Source organism: Lingula anatina, chromosome 1 (genome assembly GCF_051362555.1).
Source record: "Lingula anatina isolate TDL-2025a chromosome 1, LinAna3.0, whole genome shotgun sequence".
NCBI classification, from domain to species: domain Eukaryota; kingdom Metazoa; phylum Brachiopoda; class Lingulata; order Lingulida; family Lingulidae; genus Lingula; species Lingula anatina.
Window position 1 is genome coordinate 52,046,650 of NC_141767.1, and position 13,710 is coordinate 52,060,359.

Consider the following 13,710-nt stretch of genomic DNA (forward strand, 5'->3'; position numbering starts at 1 on the left):
ACACATAATCTAACGGATGATGTCATAATTGCGATTTTGAGATAAAATTAAAAAATACGTTTCTCAAATTTATCTTTTACCAGAGTGCCCATGATGACCATTTCAACGCCAATTTAATGACACTATTTAGTACTCCAAAACCAGGAGGATTGTAGCCTATACTCTGCTGGTGAACTCTGCCAATGTGATAAAGTCTTGATCAAGCATGAAGTTACACCCCATACTGATTGCTATCTCACCTCCAAATAGAAAGGTGTTTGAGTTGCCTATACATTGCAATGAAAAAATATAAACACCGATATTTCATTTTTTCGAGGGTATTTTCATTGTTTTAAGCCAGCACATAGATATAGATGCATTATTGAATAATTAGATGCAGGAAAAACCTCATTTTCGGTGTCTGGATTATAATAAAGGTTTACAATATCCTTAAATTACTATTTATTTATTTATTCATTTATTTATTTATTTATTTATTTATTTATTTATAGGGGTGAAAGTCAATTGAATATAGTATTTTTGTTTTACATAAATTGCATTTTGTGTAGTTATAAGTTTAGTTTAGTTTTGATATTTAAATAACTTTGTCCTTGCAACACACATTAGTTATGTAGTGTAACTGCAGTAGAAGCATGGTTTGTTATCTTTTCACCACCATTCTGCCTGTAGCTATGAGTTCAATCCACTGTACACATTTCTGTTACTTTCTCTTGGTTCCCACCTTAATAGATTGGCGTGAGAGTGGAGTTACTAACAATTCCTGATTGTGTGTGCTTGCCATTATTATTATTATTTTTTTATACAAAAATGATTTAATCAGTTGATGCAAGAGAGGCATATTTCAGTTCTTGGTTCATTTCTACAATGTTTTGCTGATAAAGAAATATCTCAAAGTGCTGAAATGCTTTTTTCACTCAAAGCAATTAATCTGCATGAAGCTTCTTATTCTAGTTGAGCCCCCTTGATTTCTCAGGTGCAAAGTAAAATTAATCAATACTGGTGTCATGTTGCTGTTAGACCTAATGTTTACCCAAGCTAACCTTATGTATGTAGTACCAAGCTTTGGGGATAGAACAGCACTAATGAAGATGAGAAAAAATTATTTAAATCTGCTCTTTCAGAATTGAATTTTGTTTGATGAAAAACAAGCAAGTTAATTTGCTTTATTATACGTAATTAAAGGTCAAGCTCGCTGCCGCTGCTGCTAAAAGTGGAATGGTGAGATTTTAATGTTCAGCTGTTAATCAAATCGAGGATGCACATCTGCTAACTCTTTGGTCAAATGAAATGAGAAATGAGGAATGACGCAACGATGGCCTATCTGTTCCAATGGGGATTCCTGATGTCAAATGTGGCAGCCTAGCGGCCCAGCAGTGTGATTTAAAAAAAAAAAAGACTTGTGGGAAAGTCCTTTAGCATTTTTAAAAGTAGAAATTGTTTAAAAAGTTTAATGTTAAAAATTTTTCCTCAGCTTATCGGCATAATTTGGTTTGATTTTGATCAGTATGCTAGATCAGATATATCATATTGTTGTGTTTTAAATACAGTGCTATAAAATATATAGTATTTTTGTGAGAAAAGTACAACTACTTATTGAAAGATTGACCAAAATTACAAAAATTATCTTTTTTATACATTTCAAGTCATAGAAGTCATATATGAGTAGTTTAAAATTGGCTGAACTGCAGACAAATAATGTCCAAAATGCTAAGGAGTGTAATGGGGAATTACCCTCCGTCAATAAGTAAATTTTAATTTGAAAGATGGGTGATATAAATAATTTTATTACGTAAGTCAAATGTTGTACAAAAATCCTCAAGCTGGTAGGTAAGGGAAAGGAAAGAAAGCACTGCAATATTCAAAGTGTATACCCTATTGTCATCGATAGTGGCCTATTTTAACAGTTATGAGAATTGACTGTTATCTCTTCTAAAAAGTTAACATTGTGTTTGTTATCCTCATTATCCTAACCTGTACTTAAAGAACAAAACTGTTTGCATGAATGTGGTTGTAAGTTGTTTCCTCCTAGTTAAATATACATATTGAGGGTTGGGCAGATGAACTTTACAACCAGCACATATATACTTAGGCCTTATGAACAAAATAGCGGTTCCTGATCTCAAGCCTCAAATTTGTGGTCATGAATGCCAAATTAATTAAGGGTTTGTTCACATGAAAAATCTATTTTCTAAAAATCTATTGGCAGTATCTTGTGATCACAGTCTGTGCCCTGAATACCCCGCAGCGTAATTACTGGCAGCACGAGCAAGTTACTTCTAAAGCTGTAATTAATTCTCGGCTGCGCTCGGAGGAGATTCTGACACCTTGACGCATGCGTAGTAGGATCTCTAAGCTGTGGAGTTCATCAGTTTAGTTGTGACGACTCAAGCATACAGACCTGTATTATGGCTAATGGTAGTGCTTGTTGTTGCACAAAATCGACAAACACATTTTTCAAAGCAACTACAACCGCCATTTACATAATTTCAGCTTTGGAAGTAACTCGCTCGTGCTGCCAGTAATTATGCCGCGGGGTATTCAGGGCACAGACCGTGATCACAAGATACCGCCAATAGATTTTTAGAAAATAGATTTTTCATGTGAACGAACCCTAACTTCTCAAACCATGATTTCATGGCAATAGCCAAAAAATAGTGCATGCAAATGGGGAACTGTTACTCCCCTTACCTACAGTGTACCTGTCTAGAAAGTTCCATATGCCAGAGATTGAGAAAAAGAACCTGTATGTAACATTGAGAGACCTGGATTTTGGTTCACACTCTTTTATGTAATGCTCGCGACCTCTATTTTTACATTTGTGAAATCACAGTTTAAGTTGTTAATTCAGCCTTCATGATCACGATCCTTGACTCGAGATCACAAACCGTTATTATCATTCATGAGGCCTGATACTGGTCATAGGGCAGTACACGGCATCTCTGCAAGTCGTCTGATTAATCAATCGACATTGCCATCGGTAGTTAAAGCCCCTCAGTTCTCCCAGTTAACCTCTCTCCACTATTGGGCCTACACACAACAACTGACCAGGAATAAATTGCATTGCAACCAATGGTGAACAAATCTTAATCACAAGGCCTGCAGATATTGCTGGTACTGATCATGAGTGAGGTTGACCTCACTTGGCTATAAATGCCTCTTTATATACGTCTCCAGTGGCCCTTGGAACCTAGCGTGAGATTGGGTGATTGTTTTGTTTCATATGGTGTCTCCGTCTTGTCTTTCTAGGCCTCCCACTTCCTGGGAATTTGGGGGAACTAACATCTAAAGCTTCTGAACTGAAAGGAGAACTCACAGCTAAAGTAACAGAAAAGTGTACAGTGCAGTGATGTGGTGGTGGTGGTGGTGGTGGTCGTTTTAGCATCATTTTGGATTTTGTTTACAAATGTGACTAACTGCTTCAGGAACCAGGTTCTACATTTAATATCAAGACTGTAGAAGTAAAACACATAACTCATTTACCTACACTAACAAGAACACCATTGCGTATAAAGGAAATATCTGATTTGCATGTCTTTCAGCTAGGCACAGAGCTGAAAAAGTTATATGTAAGTCTATGCACTTGGGGTTTGGGTATATAACTTTCCCTCCCAAGTATTGTTTATCCAGATAACAAGTACACTTACAAGACTAAGAAAATGAATGTTGGACGTATGTTTTGTTCTTCTTGTCGTTGTTGTCTTCTTTAGCATTAAAGCGAATCTGGAATTGCCAATCAGATTGCTTTTTAGCCCTGTCTAGAGACTGAGGCATGCTGTATGTAGAAGTGTTTAAATTTTTTCCTTTGTCATTGCATGACTATTGGCATAATCTTATAGATTTGGCAAGATACTAGTAATGCTATGGTTTCATGTTACATATCCAAACCTCAAAATTATGTGTTCATTTCATAGTGATGAGAATAATATAATGTAAATGCAATAATGTCATATTGTTACGAATTAATATATAAATCTGCTTTCATAACTTGGATTTCAAAGTCACCTTGACAGTATTTTGATTATTTAACCTATGTGAGTATTATGGGGAATTGCATTTCTACACCAGGGTTTGAAATTGACTTTTTAAGTCCAAGTTTCTTTCTGCTTGAATAAATCAAAACCACATAGATAAATGGACCAAATGCTTTAGGCGTTGTGTAACATAGCGAGGCATTGAGTATTTGTATAGTTAAGACTGTATGTGTTGGATGTCCTTAAATGTATTAATGGATTTGTAATCAGTAAATATTAAATGTGAGGCAGAGCACTGAAAATGTTAGAGTGCAGATGGATGGCAGTGCCATGGATGGATCTCCCAGGTACTCGGTGGTTACATGTCATGTACATGTTAATTAATGGCCAAGTATGCTGTAGACCTGTTGATGTTCTTCAGAAAAACATGTACAGATGACTCCGAAGAGATCTGAGATATACTTTTAACTTGGTTGAATTAGTTTTTTTTTTTTTTTTGTTTGTTTGTTTGTTTGTTTGACATGAGAAATCTTTATTTTTGTATTATTTTATGAATTTTTAAAAATACATTCTGTTGTATATATCATATTACAACTAATATTTCAGTTATGTTTGCTTATATTGTTTAATGTTATTCCCTCACTGCTGCATATTGTATCTGTATATCAAGAAAATATCTCAAGACCTTAATTGCTTGTGTCAGTGAAATAGTTTTATGGATATGATATTGGACATCTGCATGTGTTTTGCAGTAATAACATACTGCACTTAATTAGTTTCAAAACAAATATAAAACTGTACAGGATAATGGCTTTTATGAAATGTCACACTAAATTAATATTTATCGATTAAGTGAAACTTTAAAAAAAGGTTCTAAGTTTTGTTTGGTATATAATTTTTTGTTTATGTTTTGGTATGTTGGGGTAGGGTTTAGAGTTGCAAATAGACACATCAGACACCAGTGGTTTGTAACAAAATTGATCCGGTAGCAAGTTATGTGAATGTTCAAGCAAATAAGAGTGACACATGCTTTTCTCTTGGGGTGTACAATATACAAAACACTTGTAACAGATGTGTGTAATTTATTATTTGAATTAAGTTATTACTTTGGTCATTTACATCAAGCTTTATTTTAATAAATTTTATTTTAAAAAAGTAGTAGATATACGTATGAATAGCCAGTGACAACCAAGTGTAGGCTAGCATAATTCAAGGTTGTGTTCCAGCGTATGATGTTAGAACAGTCTTGTCAGTAAGCTGTGTAAGCACCTTATGGCAGTGCGTATCCTACGTGGAAATTGTTGTATGTAGAATCATAAAGAACAAAAAATAAATTATCAAACAGAATGTCATTCTCAGTTTTATTATCAGAATAAATTCATGTGGTGTTGTAAAATCTGCTCATTATTTGATTGTGTTAGGGAAGAATCACAACAATTCTTATCAATCACATTTGGTAAGCTTGAACAATCTGATATTTATCACAGATGATGCACAATAATGTTTATACAAAAATATGCAATCGTTAAACAAAACACCAAATAATTTGAAAAATTAAACCTTTGAAATGCTAAAAAAAAAAAGCATTTGGCATCAAAAATATAATATTTAATATTTAACTATTTTAAAAATTTAATTTTACAATATATGCAGAGAGAAAGTAAGAAGTAGCTTAAATATGTATATTTATCTATGCTAATATGTATGTGTTATATCAAATAATTCTTAATCAACAATGAAAACATTGGTAAACAGATCACCTTGATTAGATAGGCCTTTTTTTTCAAATGATTTTTTTTAACCTAGCTACACAGGGCAAAGTTTGTTCCTAGAGAAATTCAAGTGGACTTAGATCAAAATGGGACCAATTTTAACAATGCACTGTGGTCTTTTATTCGATAAATCTACTATTTAAGTTAACCCTATTCCATCATGCTTTAATATGACTTATGAGAGAAAAAAAAATCATTCTTCTCTTTTCTAAGTGTGTTCGTAATGATAACACAAAGATAATACCAGCAGTACTTTCTTAAACTTGCATAAATAAAAAAAGTCAAAATGTGAGAAATTCAGTATGTTAAAACAATGGATCATTACAACTTATACAATTTCACCTCTGCTTCACTTAAGTTGGGGAAAGTAAAACAATACAGAAAACAACAGTGAATGGCAAGAACAAAATGAAAAGAATTAGGGGATTAGGTAAAGTTAAAGACAAAAAGCGTCTTAACTTAAAAAATGGTATTTGAGAAAATATTACCCTTCTGAAATCTTGAATGGCTATTAACTTGGAGACTTCCTTTATAACATCCTTACTTGATGTGGTGCCACTTTCAAATAGGAACAGGTTCACTGATTGTTTTTCTAATGTATACCACATGGTTGTATAAGTCCACAGATTACGGCTTACAGGCCACTTATGTAGCAGGTATTAAGTTTATTTGGCAAGTAAAAAACTGATAAATGTGCAACTTTTGCTCATTATCTTCAACAAAAATTTCAGACTTAAAAAAAAAATCTTACCCAAGTAAATCTGCTGACCTGAAATCTTCAGTGCAAGTTCTCTAATAAAACATTCCTGACACGCTTAATGTAGTTTTCACGCATCAGTCGTGTACTTCGACTCTGCTTGATATCATGCACTCACCCCGAGAGTTCACATTGAATCGCTCAGATAACTTGTACACCCAAAGGTCAAGTCTGACATTGACATACTGAAATTAATGGCTTCCTTTTAACATGAGTTTTGGGAATTTTTGCAACCTTTGGGCAATGCCACCACTGATATGGTCACTGTTCTTTCTTTAGGTTAATGCTGTGCTTCTGTTAGTGTCTGTTTTATTATCTTCCATTATTCATATCTCACTCGGGTTTCTGCCATTAGGAATATTCTAGATCACCTCAAGAACAAATGTGGTTCTACTTTAAAATTCCATTTAGCACCAATTAATATCAAACATATGTTATGAGCTCATATGTAAATGTGAAGTGTGTTGGAATCATTTCAAAACGCAAACCCAAAAGAAAGACATCTAAAACATAAGAAATTTAACAGAAATAAAGATTGTTAGGACTTATTTTCAAAAAAATTGATTCCTATCATTACCTCTACACATAAAAAAGAGCGCAGTTTGTCTTTCTGAAGCAAAATCTGCAAGTTGCCTCAATAAAAATGTTATTAAGTCTCACTATCACACAACTTCATGTGCAGAACTATGACTGATGCAATCAAAACATCTTAATCATAATCAGGCAACATGGTGTACCATAAATCTCAGGCCTTGTGAACAAAATTGCCATTCGTGACTTCAAGCCACTGGATTATGATTGTGAAAGCTAAATTATGGACTTAATCCACAATTTCATAGCAAAAATGTAAAAAATTGCAAGCACTGCAAAACAAATATCCAACTGCAAGTTCACTCACCCTCCTATTAAACAGGTTCTGTACATTCCAGAGACTGTCAAGAGTGCATGACTACCATATTACTTATACACTATATGATTAACAGATTATAGAAAAACATTACAGTTTGATTTGTTTTGAAGCTTTTTTATAGAGAATAGATAGTTGTGAGTTGTGGAAAGTTTCAGTGAATTAATTTTTACTTGTATTCTATTTTGTCAATGCAGTTTCTTGAATCTTCTGTCACACTGAAAATAGTTTGGGGTAAATATAAAGAGCCCATATATAAAACAACATGAGTTTTGGATAAGAGTTAGCCAAAACATATGTGACCTTTACTGGAGTTATTGCAACAAGTATTTTTATGTTTGTGCCATAAAATCATAAGTTGTAAACCACAAACCCTTGGCTCAGGTTCACAAATGACAGCTACTGTTTATGAGGCCCAAACCCAGGACTCACTTTGATAACCTTCTAAAATCACTCTAAAATTATTCTTAAGTTAAATGACTTTTAAAAAATATTAAATCTGGAGTTACTGTTAATCATGAAGGCAGAGAGATGCAAGCTCCCACTACTCTTCCAATACACAATCCACTTTGTTGGTATGCTTTCAGGAGTCCCAAGGCATTATTAGCTGCTTTAATATCTCCAAAAATCTCATAAATATCTTCATACACAACCAAAATTTCTTCAGCAATATCTATTACAAACTTTGTGCAACTTCCCTCTGTGCATTCCACCAAGTCCTTGATGAACTTTCCAAGGCGTTCTGCAATGGTCGTCTCTTCACACTGTACCAGTGTCACCTGCACATCTTTCAGTGCTTTTCCAAATAACTGCAATCCTTTGATAATCTAAAATGACAGGAAAATAATTAAAAATTAATATCAAATGCAGATATCAAACAAATCAAATGAATGCAATGCCATATTAAACACTAGTTAAACACTAGTCATACATCTTGTTTTTTTTCACATTTGCTTAAAATGCAGGTGTTTCCTGCTTAATAAAGGTATGTTGGAATTATGCACTTAAAAAAATCATTTTCTAATCTTAATACTGCACACTTTGATTACCTTGTTTTATTTCTGACTCACACCCTCTTTTTCTCATTTATCTTTTACCTCTCTATTTTCAAAAGCATCAAAGGCCAACTTAAATGTCTGCACAGTTGCATTTCCATCCTGAACACAAGCGGATAAGTTGGCCCCTTCCTTCCCCAAACCGACCTCTAAGCCATTGTATAGCTGCACCCATTCTTTATCATGGGTCATATTGTGGGTCTGCATGCCTGTGGCAATAAACAACTGATATCATGTATTACTAATATTTCGGTCAAGGGATCACATGTTTATCTGAACTTCATTGTGTCATCAGTTTTATCTATGCACTGTTCTTTGGACTTTACTTGAAATATGGTCCAGAAAACACTTCAATTTACAGATCAGCTTTTAGGGAAGAACTAATTGAAGGAACTCATATTTGTCTCAAAACACAGTGTGGTTCAATACATTTGATGTACATGTATACGGTTAAAATATACCAAATCAAAGCTGTTTTTTACTTTACAAGTTATAAAATTAATTTAAATACCAAATCATACTCAGGTGCTCATAATGATAATGGATATAGTATAGACAGTGCAATGTCTCAAATAAAAAAAAGGAATCTGGTAAAGTAGCTATAGATGTGGTGGAAAGGTCAAAATTCATATTACCTGAGTATTTTACACTAAGACATCCCCCCATGCCTTTACAGTCAATAGTGAAACAAAACTTACTTGTCTGCATGACACTGATGTATTTTCTGTTCACCATGTAGCGCACATCATACACGCCATCAGGTAAAAAGCTACGAAAGGTAACTTTACCTACAGGTACTGGATCTTTTCTGGGATTCTGGGTTCCCTGAACATACCTGTATGGAATAAAATAAATAACTCACTATGAAATTTACAAACTAGACCACAAGTTTTTTTTTAAGAAAACATTGTGAAATTAAAGTTTTGCAGTTAAAATACCAGGACATAATAATGTAAACTTGCCAGGGAACTCCAAATACCCAGAGGGATAATAGCTCTCTGATACCTCACCACAAATGTCCTGTGGTTAACCCCAAATGTAAGTATCTTAATGGAAGAATGTCGATTAATTTCATTTTGTCATCAGGACTTACCTTTATTATCATTCAACAAAAAATTATACATATCCATGACAATTACATTAAGCCAGGCATGGAACCCAATCCATATAGTGTTTAACAGCAGATGAAATTTAGAACTATTCAAACATAAAACTACAGGAGGCAACTCTTCTCTGAAATAGCTAAAGTGGAGCTGAACTAATTCAATGTTTTGTTAAGATTCTTGTTTGACCAGAACCATTTACCTAAAGTCCACATAACTGTCATCACTGGTTGCAGAAGGAAACACCCCTATCCAGTCCTTGTTTGTAGCCTCATCTACTGGGACAGTCCAGACAGCAGTCCAGTTCTTTCCAAAATTGACCATTGCTGACTGGTTTACATAAATACTGTGGTTTTGGGTAACAGATACAATCTGAAAGGAAGGTGCTTGCTGCACTGAAATTAAATTTTGTTGTGGACAAAATGACTGACATTATATATAATTTTATATCTCTTTCATTTAATGAGGTTTATTCATCTTTCAGTTACATGGTATGCTTACCAGTATACTATGAAACCCAGATAAATATACTTTCATCGCAGAAGAAGAGATACATGAAAATACAATATATCAAAAATCATGGAAATGTTGTTTCAGCTAGATATATAAATACACTGTTATTAGCCTTTTACTTAACTCACTTTATTATCTGCAGTTACGAAGAAAGAAGTCCACCACCCTCCATCCATATTTACAATTAAGGGTAAACTGGCCATTTTCCCTGCAGATGATGATCCCACCAAGTCCCAGCCATTCCATTTGCCACTGATTTCAAGCTGCCAAAGGTGCCACAGTCTAAAAACAATCCAAAAATTATTATTTGTCACAGGCTGTAGGCCAAAGACTTATAGGGATACAAGTTTTTTTTTCTGGTAATATCTTGAAGTTTTAGACCTTCTGTACAAGATTCGTATGTGTTATGTTTACCTACTTCATCTGTAAAAACACTGCGAGTATTGGAAAATTTGTGCATTTTAAACCCTCTACATATCAGTAAATATAAGTTACAAAGTCAACTACCTGCTGTAACTGTCAAGTAAAAACACTTCATTTCCCAAGTGGATATTGTTGCTTATGGCCAGTGCATTGACTTGTGTCCCCAGGGATGGAACCTGTGAAAACAGCATGCTAGATTTACCATCAGTGATATATTTTTATTGTCATAATTGACAATGAATTGTGTTAATCAAAACTAACACAATTCATAGATATAAGACTAATAAAAGCAGGCTTTTTTGTTATAAATATAAAATTTATTCCATGCTCACATTGTGTCACTCTTCAAAGTCTTGTATTTATTCATGCACAGGAAATTCTGGCAAATTGCTGAGTACAAAATCACATGTAATATAAAAAACTGCTATTCAGGCAAAGGAAGTCTTTTTCCATACTTTGAATGACAAACCCTTATCAAACTAACTTTAAAAACCTTCCATTATCCATAATGACAAACAATGATTTCATTTATAAAATATTACCCCAAAAATTACTTCAAACAATATAAAGACCAATAATTATATATATTGACCAGATACCTACATTTTTTAATAAAGTATGAACCCAAGATCTTTCTGTCTGAATTTTTACCTTGCTGTGAATCTTTTCCCATACACCCCAGGTGCAATATCCCCAGGGATTTTTGACTTTATCACATGTTGTCTGCCATATGTGATGTACCAAACCATCTGTACCCAGAGCAAACACCTCTACCATTCCATTGAAAACTGTCTGGCTCATTAAATGGGCAACAGGTCGAGTAGTGGAAATCACATCAGGTTGACCATCACCTGAAAATGAGATGATGACTACTAGCTAGTAGACTTGAAATACATCAGAGTTTGAAAACTGTAAAAAAGGAAGTTTACTCAAATGGAAATCACTTATGAAATAGCTCTTTAGCAGACATGTATAAAATATGCGACCCTGGATAATAAGAAACATTCTTACTTTCTGGAAAAGTTGTCCATTTCTTGTGCTTGTAAACAAAACACCAAACACATTTATAAGCATAATGCCTTTGATCCAGCTTGTATTTTTAACTGGAGGGAGGGGTAGAGGCTCATACCCACCATGAACTCTCCACTTTGCCCAGTCTGTCCCCTCATACTGCCAGGTACGGTATAACTTCCCATCTTTGAAAGATGCATAGCATTCTAGATAACCAGAGAAAGTGTTGAAGATCACAGTTGCATCACTCAGTAAATCCCCGCCAAGATTTGTCCAGTTTGAAAAATTAATGCCATCTCGTGTTTCGCTGACATACAACTCTGAACGATTAGATGGGGTTCTGTAGAAAACATAGAGTGAGTCTTTCTTTCCTTTAACAACACTCACACTATCCATGCCAGTAAGTGTCTCTGTTGTGGATGGACTTACATTTGTTGACACTATTTTGTAAGATGGCGAGAAAGCACGACAGCCGCCTACTTCACCTAGGTTCTGAACTGTAAAATGGAGCTTCCCATTAGAGCCTAACAGGTACACAGCAGTAGCATTACTCGGTGTGTATGAAGCTGCTGGGTTCGATATAAACTTCACACCACTGGGTGACCCCAAGTTAAGCCAATTTCCCCATTTCCAGCTGTAATCGCTGCTGCGTTGACCCTCTGCACACTCCAATGCACCATTAGTGTCAGTAGCAAAAGCAAGTAAAATATTGCTTGTGGTCAAGCGATCTTCAATCACACTTAACCTTCTCTCGTTCACGGACAAAGACACAATTGAAAAAAGAGAAATAAACAAAACGCACGCCGTTAGATTCATTTTCATTTCCGTGATCTTCTCAATGTTTTTCATTATCACGTGGAGTAGCTCAGGGTGAAAGGTTGACCTTGCTTAACCTAGATTCTGTCCAATCAGCTTTGTCTATTTTTTAACTGCATCGTATTTTCTCGGCTGCTAACAAAAAATATAAAAAACTATTCGGTTTAAATATGAGAATTGTGTGCTTCTGAAAATTTTAGTATTAATTATATTACAAACAATTTTTTCCTGTCATCAACAAAGTAAATGTGATCACTTGTATGTTCTTAAATTTATCCAACCGGCGAGCTCGGCCTTACCCTCTTGACATATGGCGCTAGGGGCAAGTGCCTGTAGGTGTTTCTCCTAGAACATTTGGGTTTTTTGTGGATTCCAGTGGTCTTGTTGCATCAAGCACGGTAAGTTTCACACATTTGCTCATATTCTCTCATCATAAGTACGAAGAATGCCACAATCTGTGAGTTCAAGCAATTAAAGTCATTTTGACTTCATGACCCAGTTTTGCGTGGCCATGGGTCAATTTCACATTCCAGTTGTTGTGTACAAAACCTGCGTGATGTAGACTTCATTGATGCAGAGATATGTTTTCTTCTTGGATTACATTTGCTGCCTGTTTAAGTTATAGCGAGTGTACATTACTGTTAATACAGCTATTTATTTGGCGTCTTCACAACGGTTAAAGCAGATATTTAAAACAATAACTTGAAAATGATTGTTTTTATACATTTCGGAAAAAAAACTAACATTGGAAGAAGTATAAACATACATATTACGTCTTCATGTCCTTTAAACTTCTCAGGATATATATCCTGTGAGAGACAAGAGGACGGTATTGATAAAATATTGCTTGGCTTTTATTTAAAACAGGTTTTTAATGGAGGTACATCGATTTAACCTCTGGTTTTTATATTAATTAATGAAAGTTATAGTCATGTGTATGCTTCTCAAGACGCAAAAACAAAAGCCTGTGGGGATCTTAGCTATAAACCAAAGTCTTGTGGGTAAGCATAAAGTTAAGCAAGATTTTGTAGGATATGATTAACAGTGGGGTCATAAATAATGGACAGAGAGAGGTGCAGCAACAAATAAAAACTGCCAGATCATACACCGATATTTTTCTGATTGTTTATCTCTGAATTTCAGTCTTATTACAGTCTGTTGCAGCACATTTGAAAAAGTTGTCAATTTTATATTGATGACATTCCCAGAATGAGGTGTCTCACCCTTACGGCTTAAAAGATAACCCCAAAAATTATCGCATGGTTTCTTGTCTTGTATGATATCATGCAGTTTTAGGCTGTCTGAGATGATCCCCATTCCAAGTGATAGAAATAAGTTTCTTATCATTTTTTTCATGCCACATCACAATATCTAGCTCCAGG

General features: G+C 34.6%; 3 protein-coding genes across 12 annotated transcripts in view; 2 read left to right on the forward strand and 1 right to left on the reverse strand.

Annotated features, from left to right (window-relative positions):
* LOC106160758 (complexin) overlaps positions 1-5,318 on the forward strand; it is a 23,642-nt gene extending 18,324 nt beyond the window's left edge. For 6 of the 8 annotated variants that reach the window (XM_087012785.1, XM_013537444.2, XM_013537445.2 and 3 more), the window contains one exon: positions 3,247-5,318. In XM_087012785.1, coding sequence (XP_086868911.1) covers positions 3,247-3,347 — 101 coding nt within the window. In that variant the 3' untranslated portion in view covers positions 3,348-5,318. Of the gene's footprint in view, positions 1-83 lie in introns of all 8 variants that reach the window. The other 2 variants (XM_087012792.1, XM_013537450.2) reach the window with 2 other exon arrangements.
* LOC106160753 (uncharacterized) lies at positions 5,306-12,409 on the reverse strand. Of its 2 annotated transcripts, none has more exons than XM_013537424.2 (8): positions 11,635-12,409; positions 11,153-11,352; positions 10,586-10,677; positions 10,261-10,360; positions 9,768-9,937; positions 9,161-9,297; positions 8,505-8,671; positions 5,306-8,234 (listed from the first exon to the last, which is right to left on the reverse strand). In XM_013537424.2, exons 1-8 carry the CDS (start codon positions 12,359-12,361, stop codon positions 7,923-7,925), a joined length of 1,905 nt encoding a protein of 634 aa, XP_013392878.2. In that variant the 5' UTR covers positions 12,362-12,409; the 3' UTR covers positions 5,306-7,922. The 2 variants fall into 2 exon arrangements, with proteins under 2 accessions (XP_013392878.2, XP_013392877.2); XM_013537423.2 differs by having other exon boundaries at positions 10,207-10,360.
* A 133-nt stretch (positions 12,410-12,542) lies between these two features.
* Positions 12,543-13,710, forward strand: part of LOC106160756 (vitamin D3 receptor) — a 40,389-nt gene continuing 39,221 nt past the window's right edge. For both annotated transcript variants that reach the window (XM_013537432.3, XM_013537433.3), the window contains exon 1: positions 12,543-12,726. The gene's annotated coding sequence lies outside the window, so the exon portion shown is untranslated. The remainder of the gene's footprint in view (positions 12,727-13,710) is intronic.

Coding starts and splice junctions, on each gene's coding strand:
- LOC106160753 (XM_013537423.2), bottom strand. CDS start 12,361: ATGAAAAACATTGAGAAGATCACGGAAATGAAAATGAATCTAACGGCG. Junction 10,678..11,152: donor GGGAAAAGATTCACAGCAAG/GTAAAAATTCAG, acceptor CTGTTTTCACAG/GTTCCATCCCTGGGGACACA. Junction 8,235..8,504: donor ATGCTTTTGAAAATAGAGAG/GTAAAAGATAAA, acceptor CTGTCATTTTAG/ATTATCAAAGGATTGCAGTT.